At 37.4% G+C, this 17,995-nt stretch overlaps 1 protein-coding gene across 6 annotated transcripts in view; it reads right to left on the minus strand.

Annotated features, from left to right (window-relative positions):
- The window catches only part of DMXL2 (Dmx like 2), a 58,183-nt gene that overhangs the window by 24,915 nt on the left and 15,273 nt on the right, over positions 1-17,995 (minus strand). For all 6 annotated transcript variants that reach the window (XR_010347461.1, XR_010347460.1, XR_010347459.1 and 3 more), the window contains exons 10-27: positions 17,652-17,885; positions 17,258-17,535; positions 16,395-17,091; positions 14,618-14,739; positions 13,467-13,556; positions 11,998-12,115; positions 11,129-11,248; positions 10,440-10,667; positions 8,152-9,831; positions 7,742-7,852; positions 6,847-7,016; positions 6,200-6,297; positions 5,874-6,039; positions 4,660-4,924; positions 2,991-4,078; positions 1,709-1,900; positions 905-981; positions 491-621 (exon numbers count right to left, since the gene is read on the minus strand). Coding sequence is in view for 3 of the 6 variants with exons in the window: in XM_064388621.1 (XP_064244691.1) it covers positions 491-621; positions 905-981; positions 1,709-1,900; positions 2,991-4,078; positions 4,660-4,924; positions 5,874-6,039; positions 6,200-6,297; positions 6,847-7,016; positions 7,742-7,852; positions 8,152-9,831; positions 10,440-10,667; positions 11,129-11,248; positions 11,998-12,115; positions 13,467-13,556; positions 14,618-14,739; positions 16,395-17,091; positions 17,258-17,535; positions 17,652-17,885 (5,865 nt within the window). In the remaining 3 variants the exon portion in view is untranslated. The remainder of the gene's footprint in view (positions 1-490; positions 622-904; positions 982-1,708; positions 1,901-2,990; positions 4,079-4,659; positions 4,925-5,873; positions 6,040-6,199; positions 6,298-6,846; positions 7,017-7,741; positions 7,853-8,151; positions 9,832-10,439; positions 10,668-11,128; positions 11,249-11,997; positions 12,116-13,466; positions 13,557-14,617; positions 14,740-16,394; positions 17,092-17,257; positions 17,536-17,651; positions 17,886-17,995) is intronic.

A 17,995-nucleotide genomic window follows, 5' to 3' on the forward strand; every position in this document is an offset into this window, starting at 1 on the left:
AAAATTATAAAAAGCCTTCTTAGGTCTGGGACTTTTGCAATGCACTTCTCTGCAAATACTATGGGCAGCTCAGCGTGCCTATGAAATTCCTGCACCATTTCCATAGTTTATGCTTGTACATCAGAATTAGATGCTTTGACAGCTATACCAAGTACAGCACACATGTAGGACAGTACTGTGGAGACAAAAGAGATAGCATTGCTAAGGGGTTAGGCAGACTGGAGGAAAACGTTTTGGGGTGACAAATTGTCATTAAGTTTATCCTAAAGATCATCATCTCTTCTTCAAGCAAGATGTTTGCCACATACGAAGTTTATTTTTATTTGTTTTGATACATGAAGAAGTGAAAGGCTGTTACTATTTTGAGAATTAAGTTAGAAACATCTGTCATTGATTATCCACTATTTAATCTCTCATACAGGACAGTGAAATAATTCTAGCACATGGAGCTGGCCCAGTGGAGCTAAAAGTAGCCTTATTTTAGTCTCACCAGGCCACTGAGCAGGAGATGAGTTTGGAGTTGCGTGCTCTTCGATGCTTTCTGTCCTCAGTCTGCGTCGATCACTCAAAAGCAGTCCTTGATAGACCATCCCAGTAAACTGATTTGCTTCTGTTTGACTGCTGCACACAAATAAATATTTTTCTGATGAGAAAGTGAGTATCCCAAATGAGAGTGACATCATATTTTCCTACTGTTTACTGAAAAACCCTGAATGGTTGGTGTTATTTTATCTGTGTAAAATTGAATGGGCATATCAAAGTTAGCAATGTTTAATATGTGAAAGTATCTTTACCCATTAACAAACATTTAATCCCTTTTTAATTCACATGCAGGAAGAATTTCCATTTAGGATGCACAAAGTATACTGCAAATGTAGGACTATATGAAAACTTCCCTCTTTACCTGTAGCTGTGGCTGTCACATAGTGCTTGATAAATGGATGCAGAAAGAGAAGCTGCTAAAGAGTGAAGTGTGTACACCTAAAAGAAAGAGAACCAATGAGCTATATGTTTTATATAAAAGGTGAGTAAAATACATTTCTTTCTAAAGGGTATTGGAAATGTGTTCTGCAGGACTGTCCTAGTTTTAAAGCAAGTGCAAGAAATAGTAACTGAATGTTACTTTAAGTTTACAGTACAGTGCTTAGAAAATCACAACTATTTGTTCAAGATAATTTGATGGCAGTCAACACCTTCTAATATTATGTCAAGATAATTATCTTGATTCTAATACAGAGCAGCCACAGTAAATGAGCATACTGAAGTAGTGATTAAGCACATCCTGTTATGACAATGAATTTGATGGAATGGTTCCTGGAAGCTGTACTATATAACACTTCAGTTCAATGTAGCAATACCTACTCAATATACATAAAATACAAAAAATGTGTGTAGTCATAATATAATAGTTTTATCCAAAATCTCTTTCCTTACCTCAGTTATGTGCTTATAAATTCCATTAGTCTCCAGGAGTAACAAAATAACTGGTTCTGCCTCACAAGGCAACAAAAACAGTCCAGTTCTTAAAAAGAGGAAATGCAAGGATTTCTTGGAAAGTTCAATGAAATCCCCAGTGTGAAGAAAATGGTACTATCCAACTGTTAAAAAAGTAAAATTTTCCTAAACTCACCCTGTGCTCATTCCTGTCTTTTCCTGCTATCTTTCCATTTCATCAAACATTAGGCCTTAGATTAAAGCTATGAATTACCTTGACATCTTCAATATTAGGATGTGGTGGTGATTTCATCTGCACAATAGTGTAAAGTATATCATGGATGTGGTTGTTTAAGTACAGCACAGGATTAGCTATCACAGTTTTTGTGGACGCTATGCTTGCAGAAAGCAGTGGAAGTGTTGTGGGTAGTGGAAGCGGAGACTGGAGTTGCTTTACAGTAGTTTCCTGTTTTAAAAGAAAAGACTGTATTAAAAATCATTGCTTTGAAAAAAAAACCCACAGAGATAATTTTACATCTTAAATATATTTCCCAGATTATTTATCCTCTTCCACTGCTGTCTACTCAGTACACACAAGATTTTACTGTCAAAAGCAAGTTATTATTTACTATAATTACAAGGTTCAGGCCTGATAGCCATGTTTGCTGGAGCACATTTTAATTTCATGCAGGAAGAGTATTTTCGTGTAGTTCATTAGGAAGCGTGAAGATTGTCTGTTAAGAAACACTAACTAAAAATGTACTTGCAGTAGCAAAAGTTGGTACAATAGTCAATGGTCTGAGGGTCTGAGTTTAGGAACAAAGCCAAATTTTTACTCATCTGAGTTTTTCAAGGGGAAACAAACAGAACTTTAAAAAATTCTTTAATGTACATTCTAAGCCAAGTACCACCAAAACAGCTGTCTGCTGCTCCTATTTGAAATAGGAAAACTCTAGGACTAGAGCATGTGAAAAGACTTGCCCAGTATCAGATTATTTGCTGTAGCTCAATGTAGTAGTTAACATTTGCTGTAAAATATCCCTTTTTGTATGAAATGTAGAAAATGCCATAACTGAGTAAAGTGAGTAGTACCCTGTCTGACTTTATATTATTTGTTGAGCCTTGAAGCTAACAGCCCATTCTTTGTAGCTCCTTTGCATGATCTGTAGAGGTCTAGGAATGACATTGTTTTATTTCAGTAACTGTGAATTTAATTTAGTATATAGGTACCTAGAAATTGTGACCAAAATTATGTCACAGTAACATAGACAACGCTGCAGCTACAATATGAAACAGCAACATTTATATTCCATAATCATAAGTAGCCTGATCCTCACTGTCACATAGCAGATTCTTCAAAACCAAATAATCCATATTGGGAAATGCAGCACACTTAAATAGCAAGTTCTTTCTCCAAGAACATTAAAATTATCATGACCATTAGACTAACAGAACATTACCAGAAACTATCTAGGCACAAACTCATGCATTTGACATAACTGACAGTCTAGAACTGTTCACATTCATCAGCAGAAATTAATTTTGAATTGCTTTACCTGCTGTGACTCCTGCAGCAAGAACTTCAGCTCCATCCTTACAGATGCTAAACCTCCACCTTGTGCCCCATGAAGACTACAATAACTGAGGAAAACCCTGAGAAGAGCTTGGTTCTTCTGCAGCCACCACTTCCTTCTCTCAGCATGTTCTCGCTTGGCCTGTAACCTGCGTCTTTCGATCTGGTGCCGTTCGTACGAGCCAATGTCTGGCTTATCCATAATATCTTCTGGGTCAAGCAGATCCCCATTTACTTTGGTATATGTTTTACAGTAGTCTTTGTCCCCTGTGTCATGGTTGCATATTTCATGCATAGCAGCAATCTCTTTTTCCAGCCAGTTGTACAGTTGAAATCTGAGCTTTCCTCCATCCACTTCATAACCTGTAGCCAAAGTCCTCAGTTCAGTCATAAGGATTTTCAAACAGGCCCTGAATTTCAATTGCTCAGCAATAACATCAACCTCAGTGTCTCCTGCCTCAGAAACCTCCCCATGTGGTGTTTGAGCCATGCTGGTGTCTGAGGTCTTCTCATCTTCACTCTTAGAATCAGACTTTTTCATCATTATCCCAACATCCTTGTCTTCTTCATCTGATCCATTTTTGTCTTCACCCCAATCAAGAGTAAGTGGCTCATCATCAAATTTTACTGCTGGTTGACTCCAGTCAAATTGTGCTGAAGATTCAGCAGTGCTCCCCAAAGCAAAGGAAGTTGAAATGGGTTTTGACCAGTCTATATCACCACTTCCAGCACCATCCTGTAGGGCTTTGGAATCTGAAACGTCAGTCTGGATTGAAGGACTGGATGAATCTTTTTCTCCAGCTACAGCAGACTTTTTTCTTATTTTTGGAATTTTGGAAAGGACTTCAAGAGCTAGTACAGGGCAGCCCACTTTAAAGTGAGCATTTGCAGTAGTGAAGAATAATTTTCTTTCTATAAGATTAATTTTATCAACAAAGCTTTTCTCAGTTTTTAGACCTAAGGTGGCGAGAGTTCCTTCTGGGGAGCTGAAGTATCTTCGGATGAGCAAAGGGTGGGTCCGAAGATAGTTGTAGAAACTGAACACCACAGGATTGCAGGATTTGACGATAACTGAGGAATTAAACAGATATGACATCCACTGAAAATGCCTTTTAGATAGTATTATTCTGTTTTGCAGTTATTTGCTGCATTAGAGATTCATCAAAACACATAAACAAAGACAATTTTGGGTCTAGTAATCAAAACAAAACAAAATAATTACTTATTCTCCACAAAAAGAATAAAGGTATGAGCTGAATGAGTAGAAAGATACAAATTCTGTCATTTGCCTCGCAGTTATATTGCACGCAGCTAAGATGATCATCCAGGTAGAGATTTCCCCAAGGAAATTCCTATAGGGAACATGAAACCTATGTAGCCATCTGTCACTTAACATTAATCTTGAATAGATGGGATACGAAATCCTGCTACAATACTGCTAATTCCTAGAAGTAAGAGTAAGAATTTAAGTCCACTGGAAAAAAGACCAACGAGCATTCATTACTAAAGAAGAATTGTATAGAAGTGCCAAACAAAGACAGCTCTCCTGAGCTTAGCTGACAGCAGGAACTAAGTTTGGTGTTAGAGGGTTGAAGACCCTCTCTTCTTTTCTTAATAAGTTTTCCCTATCAGATTAATATTTTTCCCCTTACCTGGGTTTTCATCATCATCTTTGGGCGTTTGTTCCAATAATGTATCCAGTGCTCGTGTGTAATCTTTCATTATCCAGTATGCAATGCTTCTCAGAAATGGATCAGAATGCAACTTAGTACAGCTGAATCCGGTTCCATCCTTCTGGCAACCCAAAATCTTTTCATAGAGAATGGAGGTGTATGTGACAGAGGTTTCAAACTCTGATTCATACAAACGAGCAATGACCATGGCCAACTGGATGTCTTCCATTTTCTCAAGGCACACCTATGATAAGGAGTGGGGAAAAGGTTGTTTTATAAGGGGAGTTCTATAAAATAAAGTGAATAGCAATATATGTTTACAGAACAGATATTTTTTTCCTCCTCTTATCTGTTCTTTGAAGTATAAATTAATCTTCAGGTCAAAAATACGTTAAGTGATAAATATCCAAGTAACATTTTCTGCTGTTTGGAAAAAGGTGTACTTTTCTCTATTTTAGGGATTTAATATGCGTAGAAATACATAGCATTAAAAAAATAATATGGCAGAAGATAAGGATGTCTATTTTTATTCCATCTAGTAGAATAATTGCACCCTCCAACTTTCATGTTATTATGTCACTGGTAAGATATTTTTCACACCATCTCGTGTAGAATTACATCTCTGAGGAAATACATTCTCAAGTGAAGACAAACATACTGAAAATAAATAGGCAGATATTCTGAAGGTTCTCTAAATCCTACCCTCTCCTGAGAGATACTGCTTAGCTTTTCCTTCTCACAGCTCCCACCTCCCTTGTGCCAAGCAGCATCATAGCTCCACTAAAAAGGGATTCCAGAACTGCTTCACAAGAGAACTTTTGACTTTTTTTTTACTTAATATTGTACCAAGAGGTCATGCAGAATGGCTCGAGGCTGAACAGAGTGTTACAACTTAACTGTGCTGTTCAAACAAAGTTTTGCCAGAAGAGTCACAGTTCCAAGTACTCACAAGAGTACTTCCACTGAGGAATGGTATCTGAACAATTATTCTGGACTTCAAATCAGCTTCCCAGTTGCTTTTCACAGTACTGTGGAGGTAAATGGTATGTCTGCAGGGCAAAAGGGGGTCCTGTGTGGACATACCATCCCATTTGTGCTGCCACAAATTGTGAAAACTTCAGAGGACAGCTTGTAAGGATGCAGTAACATAGATCAAATTAAAAACTGAAACTTAATTTCTCAAAAGCAGATACCTCTATAGCATCTTTTAGTGAACCTGCTAGCAAGAAAAATGCAGCTGACTGCTCAAAACGTTGTTTTCCCAACAAAGCAAAAGCATTTTTTAAAGCAGCTTTACGCCATCGGTCTTCATTGAAGTTGTGGCTGAAAAAGGCAGTCATCTTTTCATCATGCTGGGACCTGTATAAAGAAATGCAATGTATAGAGCTATTTATTATATACCTCAGCATACTATCACTTGAACAACATTACTTGAAATTAACTCTACTCTTGAATGAATTCTGCTTTGTATTCCTGGTTCAATTAAGATTTAATCAAACTTCAAGTCAGCAGAACTCACCTAAACAGACCCCACACCACTGCTTTTTTCTTCATAGCAAGGTAAAAAAGTGCAGCATCTAAGGCATCATTGTTCCTCTGGAACGAAGCTTTTGCAACCTGTAGTGAACAAAGCCTACTATTATTGATGAACATGTAAAAGCTGCTTTTAGCTAAATAACCTGTGTTCTTTGTCACAGAGGATTGCCAGGTAGACTGTGTTATTTCTACAAAGCAGCAAAGTAATTTCTGTGATGTTTGATTCCTATGTAACAGAGCTCTACACTGCAAATGCTTTTAAGAGTCAGAAATACAGCACTACTGCAGACAGCAACTCCTCTCAAGCACAGTGGGACATTAGCAATGTGCAAATAAAAATATTTTCTTTTAAATTGTTACAGTAACTCATACTATTAGGTGAAATTTCTCTGGCAATCCATTACTTAAAAATACTTAAGCTAATAACAGTATTTCTTGAATGAACACTGGGTTTTGTATAGGACTCTCATGTAATTGGATTTGGAGTACTAGGATAATTGTTTTGCTCCTGGATTCTTTGAATGAACTGTAATATTTAAAAATGTATTTTTACATTAGATGTCTTGGAAATTCAGTATAGTAGACACATCTAACAGCATGGAGCTAGAATCTGTAGCCAGTAAAAGGTACCTTCTCAATGCACCTTCGGAGAGTGTTGATATTCCTGACCCACCAACCAATGCCCATAGCTCTCAGCTCAGACCACTGTGGGTCTCCCTTCTGGATAGCAGGAATCATATTGATCAACTCCTCCTCCGCCTCAGAATGGAAAGCCCATGCAAAATGGCAAGTTGACAGGCCTAAACAATAACATAAACCAATACAATTCAGAAGACTAAGAGTTGCTAATAAGCAAATGGAATATTTCAGGGATGCAAAGTGGGGTCTCCAACCCAAGGGCTGGGTACATCTGAGAGACACTGATTCCCCCAAAAGGAAGTAGAGCTGTTAAATGAACAGCTGAAGTATCTTTTTGCTTGCTAGGGATGTCCTCCCCTCTGTACTTCTTTCATAATTTTCCAGTACCCTCTTCATAACTATACAAGAATTATATGTTGAAGGACCAAAGGAAAAATATACTGTTATAATGGAAGCAGACCCATTTTGGGCCAGAAACCCTTCTCTCTGCTCTTTAGGTGGTAACTTCTTTGCTTGTATTGTGAAATAACTTGTGTTATTTCACAACATTTACTCAGATTAAGCAAAAAAACCCAACCTGTTGTGATGAAAATAATAGAATATTCTTTAGGATAAACCCATGCTCATGTAAGGAAATTTCTTAATTCTTCTAGCAGAAACAATGAATTATATATACAATCTGTGTTGGGCAATTTATTCATGCCTCAAACTGGATAGGCCAGAATATTCTACTCTAAAGCTGTAATTTTTTTGCTATTTACAGTCTATGTAGGGAAGTCTACACCAAGCCTTTGCAAGATAATGGCCTTAAGGACATAGAAATTAATATGCAGCTAATAGAAATATGACATTATAAATCAAAGGTAAGCAGAGCTGTGAGGGTTACCTTGGTGGAGCAGCTGGACACGGTACAGGGGAGGCAGGGATGTCAGCAGGCAGGTGTGCAGGCGCATGGCCAGCAGGTACCGGAGGCCACATTCATCTAAGGTATCTCTTCCTGTGCCACAGAAAACACTTTTAAACATGCAGCTGAAACATACAGTAGGCAGAGATACAAGCTATCATAACAGTGTGTGAGAAATGTATGTTTCTAAGGCTGCTGACAACCTGAACTACAAGATATTTATTATGTATGAACTTCAAGTTCTTACTTACATCTGTTTTTCTTTCCTGCTGTATCTAACCTGAATAAGTGATGCTAGCTTTCATCTTTTTTATCCCAAAATACCCAAGGACTAAGTTTACCTTTGCTGAGAAGAATAAGAATGTCAATTCAATAACATGTCAGTTACTAACCTGAGTAATTCTTATCTCTGTTCTCATCTAGTTCAGTGCTTGTCGTGGCCACAGTGTCTGCCAAAGCTACAAGGAACATCTGCTCCAGTCGAGTGAGGCCTGGCAAACTTGAGTGCATCAGGTGGCTTGAAAGGACACTGGCATGCTCTCGGCCAAAGTAAGTTGGCCCATACTGTGACAGATTAATCACTTTGGATTTACTCTCCCTCTTTTCAGGCTCAAAATCTATAAAGTCTTCCGTTGTAACAGGTTGAATCTGGAACAGATCCGAGTACTGATCCTCTGCTTTTCTCTTTGCATGGTCTTCAGAGCCCTGAGGTATTTTAGAAGTTTCTTCGGCAACATAGGTGGCATCCTGATCAGCAGCAAGCAGTGCATACAGCGGCAGTGGGGGAATTGAGTCTATCTCTGTGTAGTCTCGGGTGCCATCCTTCCCAGCAGTAATGGTATCCTTGGCAGTACTGCCACTCACACTGATGGTGCGAGAAAGATGGCGTTTAGGACCAGTCCCTTCTCCAGCCTCTGTGTCTTTGACTATTGCAACTTCTCCTGCAATGCATTTAACTAAATGCGACAGAATGGCTTTGGCTCGGCGAACTTTACCCAGGTCCATCAGTTCTAATAACTGGGTGGGATGATACTGGGGTAGAGTAGGTGAAAGAACATGAGCAGCTTCAAAGAGGCCCCCATCCTGAATTACAGTTGGAGTGCCAAAAACATCATCCACAACACCTGCCCCATCAATTACACTCGTCTTCTTCACTACTGCGCTTGTTTTGAGGGGATCTTGTGTTGTTGAGTCTTCAGAAGGAAAAACATCGCTTTCTCCATTACCAAACTTGACTGCGTGTTTCCACTGGGCATAAACGTGCATTTCACAGTCCATTCCCACCACCAGTATTCCATCTCTCACCCAGGACAGGGACACAGGCAGGGAAGGAGTGCCATCCACAGATGAAACCAAATCAATGGACCTCAGCAACACCCACTTTGACTTCACACCTTGTTTTATGCTCCCTCCTAGTGGCAGGGTGATGACAGCTACTCCCTCTTTGCTGCTGGTTTGATCTGTTACAATCCCTGAAAGCCTTCCATACATGAAGATGTTGGCACCCACTCCAACTGTCAGTATATGTGAACCATCTTCTTTTGAAACCCAGTCCAAATGCACCAAATGCTTGATACTGGGCACCAGGTATTTGTCTTTATTCAAGAAAGCATCTGATTTACTGTAAACAAATAAATTACTATCCACGCTGACCCTTGAGTCAAGTACACTTCCAACCTTAACTAAATCATCCAGATGAATTGTCTGTTCCAAAACCCACTCTGATCCTCCAGTAGACTCACATTCAAGTATACAAACATGCATGGAAAATTCTTTGGAAACAAACCCATTATGCTGTATGGGTTGTTTGTATGCTACTGCAAGACGTCCTGTGTAAGAACAGCTAACAGCAACCGGCCTTCCTACTATGCTCACTGTACTGCTGTTGTCTTCCCCTTCATCGTTCATTAAAGGCCATTTTCTCCAGTGGTATGTCTCCTTCTCCTCAGTTTTGCTGCTCAGGTCAGTCTCCACAGTGCATCTCCAGAACCGCACTCTGTTGTCCGAACAGGACGTTACTATCAAATAAGGTGCGAGGCAGACAGGGTATATTGATGAGGAACTCAAGTGACCTGAAGTCAGAACAAACATATTTACATTTAGTAATAGACAGTAAAATGCCTTTATGATTAAGGCAGACATAACACTGTCTACTTACTGCTAGAGAACTTTACAACCTGGTGTTATTTTTTTAATTTGGATTTGGAAAAGGGCAAATAATATCAGAGGCAGTAACAGTCTTGCAGCTTGAACATTACCTATCATCTGTGTTTCTGGTCATTATTGAAAGAAAACAAACTGGAACTGAACTAGTTCAGAGAAAGGCTCTTAGAACAATGAGAGGAATACAAAGACAAACAGAAGAAGGTTAAAGTGCATCAGGTAAAAACCCACTATACATCAAACACAGGAATGATGGCAAATGAGCAATTGGGTATAAATTGTTCATTAACAGATTAAGAATAAAAGTTACACTTACAACTATTAGAACAGTAAGTTTCAGGAACAGTGTTCCTGTGGGGACTTGATACATGTACCATGGGCATGATGATTTGAAAGCACTTTTTCAGTCCTTTGTGTTTTCTGTATTAGTAAATCAGAATCTTATAGGCTGGGGAGATACAATTCTATGAACTACACTACAGTGGACCAACTGTATAGAAAAAACTGTTGAAGTTACCTGCTGAAGGAGTTGCTCTTACTACTTCCACACCAACAGGAAGATCCAGGGGTTGGCTATACACAAGTCTGGAGCTCAGAATGAGTTTACTAGCAGTCTGAAGGTTAGCAATTGATGAAGATCGTGGTATGGGACTTGTGCCAGGTGATACATCTGGAGAAGAATCCACAGTCTTCTGCTCAGGTACACTAAGCTTATTATCTGCTGAAGATGCTTCAGTAGGTTTTGCTTTATAAAAAAATGCCAGCAGTGTTAAAAAATTGTTTGTAAGAACAAAGCATGAATGTCAGATAATCAAATTTATTTGTTTCTACAAGTGCTCAAGTTTCACACAAAATAATTATACGACGTGTGCATGCTGTGTCAGTTTTATTGCATGCTGTGACTATTCATTTAAATCATCCATAACATTCTGAAATACTGATAGTTTGAAATAAAGAAGCAACTGCTTAAATACATTACTCATCCCATCAACACATTTTAATATTGTTAGTAGTATAAAGTGCAATCAATATTTGTAAGAAACTTTACTGCTTCTATTACATTGATATATTATTCTGAAGATTCTTGATTTTTAGGCTTCTGCTGGGCAAAGGTGATATAATTTGTTTTATAATAAACCACCAAAGTTTGTTTTATCTTAAGTAATATGATAGAAATGTCTAAGAAAATTACAGTCACACACTCACCTAAACAGGCTTGCACAGATTTGAGATGAAGATGCCACATTTGAAGAACAGAACAGCCACTACTATCTTTTTCAATTACTACCAGATAGAACTTCTCTGAGAAAGGTGGTGGACGATACCCTGTAATTTACATATAGTATATATAATATATAAACATATATATTGATATAGGGTCATGAAATTTATATTTAACCTCAATAATTTTTCCGTAGCAAAAGATTCTCTAAAAACTACTCACAATAAAAACCCCATTTTCATCTTTGAAATAAATGGTTAGATTATAAAACAAAATATTGAAACAGTATCATTGGTAGCATGCTTTAATTGACATTTTGATTAGTCATGATGACAGAAGAATTACAAAATAGTTATTGACTTACAGACAAACTGAGTATTAATGGCAAATCTAATTTATTAGATATTTGCCTTTCCATTCAGTTTGAACTATTTTGCTAGATTATAAAGACTCTTCTACCTGTCTTCCTTTTTCTTTTGAAGTTTGAAGTCTCCTACCAAACCTTCCGGTGACTTTCCATTGTGTTAACTTGAAATCCAGATCTATTGACATAATCACCTGCAACTACCTATTGATGCAGAAAATGTGCTTCGTTCTGTTCACATTTTATATACACCATAAATACTTTGAAAAAAGTACTTTGTCATATAAGCTGTTTCACTCGAAGCAATTAGAAAGTCTTTGTTTAACACCATTTAGCAACAATTCATGAGCAATGCATAACAGCCATTTCACTAAATTTTACAAATCATCATTTAAAAGTAAATTACCACATGCCAGCCAGATTTCTTGTATTTCTGAAAAGCATTTTTGGTACCATTTAAATTCATATTAGTAACAGTTTATGCTATACCTTGTGATGGCTGGAAAAATATTTCAGTTTCCTTCCCTTCTGCATCCTCCTTATGTGGTTTGTATCCCAAAATGAAGTCTTCTTGGAAGACATGAAGCAATTGTGTGTTTGAGCCACACTGAAACATTGAGCAATTGTTATGCTTCCAGAACAGTACAGCAAAATTTAGTATTAATGCAATTAATTATTTCCCCTGTGCAATCTAGCTACCAACAAGGAAGACTTTCTTTTATAAAGTTTAAAATTATCATCAGAAAACCCAAATATTTTCCTTTCATATTATGAACAGCATGTTCTAGAACTCATCATTTGTATATTGAAATAATTTCACCGAGGTCTGCCAGAACAGACAAATTCTGTAATAACACTTCTGCTGCAGTTATTGACAGATGAATTAGTATCTGATTCATTTTTATTTCTTTGGTGTTGAATAAATAACAGTGGCAAAAAGTCTCAGACTTTTATCCCACTTCAGTGGGAGGACATGTCTGCAGCAAATTGCTTGGGAAACCTGTAAAAGGGAACAAATTGCATATTTTCCTTCTCTCAGGTATCTTAACATCTATCTTTTCTGACAACAACATATTTCTTTACAGTAACTTTACCTCGCTACAGAAAAGGCTGCTCATGGTGAAATCCTTCCCTGCTGGTAAGGAAAAATACATCCCCAAAATACAGTGTGGGCAAAGTTATGCTGCAAAACACCTTTTTTTCCAGAGAAACAAGATGGTATTCCCTGTACACATTTATAAAAATTATAGGAAAATGTTTCGTAAATCTGAACTTAAATTTGAAGACTATATGCTATTGATACATAAAAGACACAGAAATCTATTGACAATAGAGAAATACTTATTTATAAATGACAAAACTCCAAAGTTTTCTAATTAAAATTGGTAAAACTCACTGTTTTTACAAGCTGCTAACAGAAAACAGCACTGGAGCATATATCATATGTATCATCAAAATAACTGAGTAAGAAGAAGGCTGAGTTATCCTGCCTGCTCATTGATTAATAAGTATAGCTTTGCTAATTTATAAATTTATTTTACAATTCCATCACAAAATCTTGAAGTCATACCTGACTATCATTCTTAAATTTGGATAGTTAGATCTAGTTTTTAGGTTTGAGCTTGTAGAAGTTGTTTTTGTTTGTTTGGGTTTGAGGGGATTGCAATTATTTTCTTTAAATTATGATACCATGAAAACCATTCTTTAGTAAAGTTTTGTTTTCTACAATAATTATGCTTAGAAAATATAGCTTTACTCTAAAAATGAACTTTGAGCTCTTAGCAGGTAACAAAAAGTTGGCTTAGTAAAATGCTCAAGGCATCTCAATATTCACAAAAATTCAAGGCAGTCATTGTCATAGAGAAATGTAGTCTCTTTTCAACAGATTAGGCTAATTAACAAACAAATTTATTAAACACCCTTATGTGATACCCCTAAAGAGTCGACCATTTATTTACTTTGTTAGTTATTGCATCGAGCTCAATGATACATCCTGGTCGAGCAGTAGATTGTTGGCTCACAATATTAAACACCTCCCCAATAAGTTTCTGAAAGAGAGAAAAATGAGTAGAATTAGTATATTTTTCCTTTGGACAGAAGAAAATTGCAGTTGCTTATGAGAAACTGATACTTCAATTTTTTCTTGTTGGCACAAACCATAACAGAGTTCTTGCAGTTGTCACTTTGACACTCATGAATAATGTAGCATGTGCACTGTTGTGAGTCAGTAGCTCTTCATGGGGATAAAACACCAGTTTTTATGGAAGCTAAATATTGCTAATTTAAAGATTTATCCTTGCATAACACCACATAATGTGTCGGTGCAATGAGAAACAATATACCCTTTCACTTCTTTTCAAGCTTCAGGTTTTGTCACAACATGTAGAAAAACCTTCAGTACAGCTTATATATAAGCTGAAAGCTCTATTGATTTTTGCAGGAATGTTCCTAGTCACTGCTCCTAGAACAGATTCTTCAGACTGATCTGAATACTGACAGGCCCTGTCTTGCAAGATGGTTGATGAAATAACAGAAGAATGGAAAAAAATAAAGATGTGTTTCTTTATACAATAACAGTACAAGGTCAGGCTTTACTTTTCCTAAAGTCGCAGAAATGAAAGATAAAAAGAATGAAAGAATTAGTTATTGGAAAAAAAGAAAGCTAATATGACCCTAGCTGATATCCTTATATCCCACCATCTCTGCCCTTCTTTATATAGAGATGTAGCTCAGGTGGATAGACCTCAGCCTTGCTTTTCTGTTTTCATCTTCCCTCTTGCTCTTGACTCCCCTTTTCTGAGAGGACAAACTAAGAAATCCTATTTTTCTTTTTCCCATCTGCCACAGGTTGGGGAAACTTGTATGGTAATTTTTGATTTAGTGCAGACACTTTTAGTGTAATAGTAATAACTGCATTTTTTCAACTAATGCTTAAAGACAGCTGCAACACATGCAACTATGCAAGATGTAATGCGTAAGATCTATACATGGAATGGCACAAAGATCACACAGAATTAAAGGAAGACAAACCACTGGAAGGGAGAAAAGGTGAGTTACATTAGTTGTATTTTAACAGTTTCAAACTAAACCATTGCTATGTAGAACTTACAGATGATTCAGGGTCAGATAATTCATCCAGAAGCTTTCGTGCATCTACAACAGCTTGATAGAGCCTCAGGTTTTTGCCATCTGATGCAACAAAGCAAGCACTAGCAGAGTTGCAATAGGTACCTAACAGAAGACAAAAAAAAATCATGAAGAAAAAAATGGCAGTCAATGGTATCAGGCAGTCTATTAAAATCTTCAGTATGTGAACATGCTTCAAACATAATTTTCATCAAGCATTGAAACAAAAAACCTAAGAAAATGTGTGCATTAACACAACATAATTTGAACTTAGAAATAATTCCCTTTCTGTTCATGAATGTACCCAGAACTCCTGAAAAAGGTTCAACAATCTAAGCTGAACTCAGGTATATTTACAAACACTATTCACACAAGCCCCAGTCTGTAGCACACCTAAGGGAATGCTGCCATCCTTTACTCTGGTGGTGTTTGATTCACTGGCACCTCCAGGCATTGCTTGGAAGAGCCAACTCCAGATTCCCAAGGTTGTAACAGACAATTCAGGGTAGGAGTCTAAGGGGAAACTATTCAGCCATAGCTTTCTTCTTTGTTTATTGACCCAAGGCTCTTTACATAAAATTAACCTCTATGAATATTCCCTTCTGCCCTGCAGTTGAAAGTGCAGATATAACAGGGAAGGGAGAAATAGAGCTGTCTACAGTTCTGAATACAATATGAAACATTGTAAGAGTGTCTTTTTTTTGCTTCTCAATAGTATATACAACAGGCTTAACACTCTAATATACATTTTCCTCTAAACTACAAGAATGCAGCTTATTATTTGTGTTTAGAACACTTTGTGGGATACAGACTGCTCAGAATGTTACTATGTAAGCAGAGAAAATGAATTTATTTTAAATCAAATATATTATGTATTTATAACTCTGCATTAGTATAAGATTTAATGTTACACCCACAGTACAAATGTCTTTAAGTACTGTATATAAAGATGACAACTACTACAACAGCATCTTTGTGATAATTAGACAATAAATATCTGTGTGGCTGGATGGAGTACCATTTGTAGAAGTAATTTTCTTAATTGCAATGGAAAGCCCTAAAATTAAAAACACAAAAACTGAAGAATTGGCCAAGGGCATCACACATCAGATGTTGTACAGTCTGACCTCTGAAAAGGTGTTCTTTGCAGTTCTGTAAAATTAATGTATTTATTTATAAATATCCTGTGTTCCAACCAGGCTTTTGTAAGCTTCTGGTGGTCTGAAGAACTTTAGTACTGTTTCAGGACCTCCGAAGCAGTTTTTAGCCAGCATGTTAAAGGAATCACATAATGCCAATTTTGGCTGGAAATCTTTCCCTATAGTTCTGATGTTCAGGTGGTCCAAATACTAGCTCTGTTCAAGCCACTGCCCCTGCAGCTGCACGTGGCCAGCACCCTAAACCATCAGCACACTTGTATTTGCAAACTACATCAATGCAGAGAGCACTCCAGGAAGCTGCCTGAAGCACTGGGGAAAGGCAGCATCTTGTTCTCTGTGGGAGCAAGGAGTGCTTACTCACACAAAGCAGTTCCTGAGTGTCAGCTGATCCACAGGGACTGCAGAAACACTCAGACCACTGCAAGTGATTTGCAGTAGCTTAGCCAAAAAACAAGTAGAAATGCTTAATTTGTATAATAAAATGAAATTTTGGAAAAGTTAATACAAATACACTCCAAATAAAACAGTAATTTATTTTAACAAATTAATTCTACAAGTCACAGTGTTAACTCTGTATAGAAACATGCCAGGTATACTCACCAAGGCAATAGCTGGGAATTAGTGTTGGAAGCCAGGCTACGTTAGAGAAAGCAGAGGTGTGAAGAGAGTTAATTCGAGCCAGCTCAGACACTCCTCCAGTGTAGGATAAAGGTCCTATGGGGTCTACTCGCCACAGAATCAGCTCACTGTAGATTGCATTTGGGTCATGGAATGTACGGGTTGCTGCGTTTTTAAGTTGCTGCTTAGAAGAACCTCTCTTATGTTTAACAGGATCCATCATCCTGTTTATCCTGTCGGAGTCCCAGGAGGTGTCTGACTCAGGAGTTAACAGAGCGTTGTGATGAGAAGATGTCAGCAGCAATGGTAAAACGGAATGGCAGGCCAGATCATTGAGGTGAAAGCGGTGTCCACAGTACCTGAACTTGTGGGATACAGTTAGCACAGTAGTGAAAGCTGATTTATCAGCAAAAGTAACTGCCCACTGGTTTAGAGAGCCATCTATATGTTTGGAAATCATCATTACCACAGGAGAAATTATATTCACATTTGCACTGTCCTGGGCAAAGCTTGGTCCTTTGCTTGCTAGAGTATTATTTGGAAAGTCCATTGTTTTCTGCTGTGCAGCACTGCTGCTGTCTTTTACAAAGACAGGACAGGCATACATCATAATATTTTTGCTAAGGGAGCTAGCATCTCCAGATGGAAATGCAACAGGAATCCTAGAAGAAAATGAAACCTAAAAAAAATAAGAAAAAAATTAGAATATATGAATTCAGCTTCAGCCTGAATAAATGCTAGCTATTTTACAGGAAGTACTAATATTCCTACTGATGTTCAGCTCTAAGCAAAGGACAATGTTTGTTAACATCAAAAATTATAAAACCATTTCAAATATACCATACCTGAACTTGGCGAAAGATGCCTGGAGTGTATTCATCCAAATACTTCACATGCCATACCAGGAAGGTACCATCAACAGGATGGATAGTAAAGAGCATGTCTGGATTCTTGTTCCATTCCGTTAGGAGCAAGTCGATTTTCCGGTCCAACAAAACTGTTGGCAGAGGCAGGCGAGGGCCCGCCAGCAGAGATGTTTTGGGGCTTCCCTCTCTTTCTCCATCTTCATGTTCTGAAGAGCCTGTACCAGTCCCTGTCTCTGATTCTCTGTCTATAGACAAATCTGCAACAGAAATGTGCCATTTTAGGCAAAGGTTTCCCTATCAGTTTCCATTCAAAACACAGTATTTTTTAATCTGCTGGTAATACTAGCTGATCAGAACTAACCAGATTACTAACCATGGTCTAACTTCATATGTAAGCCTTTTTCTTTTTCTTCTGTTTCTTCTTCCTCTTCAGCTTCAATATCAAAATCTTGTTCTAGTTGTTGTTCTGAAATTTGTCTTAGATGCTGCATGAATACTTCAATAGAGGATGTAAAATGAAATTCTTTGTTATTCAGCCAGTGGACAACGAAGCCTCCACTGCCTTCATCTATATTAAAAGCAGTTCCAGCCAACACTGAAGGAATATCTGTGGACATTTTGAAAGAAATAAAAAAATCTATGTATTAAACTATATAAAAGTATATAAAGCTATATATTTAAAGCTATATATTAAGCAGTTTTTAAAAATCCATATAT

The sequence above is a fragment of the Passer domesticus genome, chromosome 14 (genome assembly GCF_036417665.1).
Source record: "Passer domesticus isolate bPasDom1 chromosome 14, bPasDom1.hap1, whole genome shotgun sequence".
Classification (NCBI taxonomy): Eukaryota; Metazoa; Chordata; class Aves; order Passeriformes; family Passeridae; genus Passer; species Passer domesticus.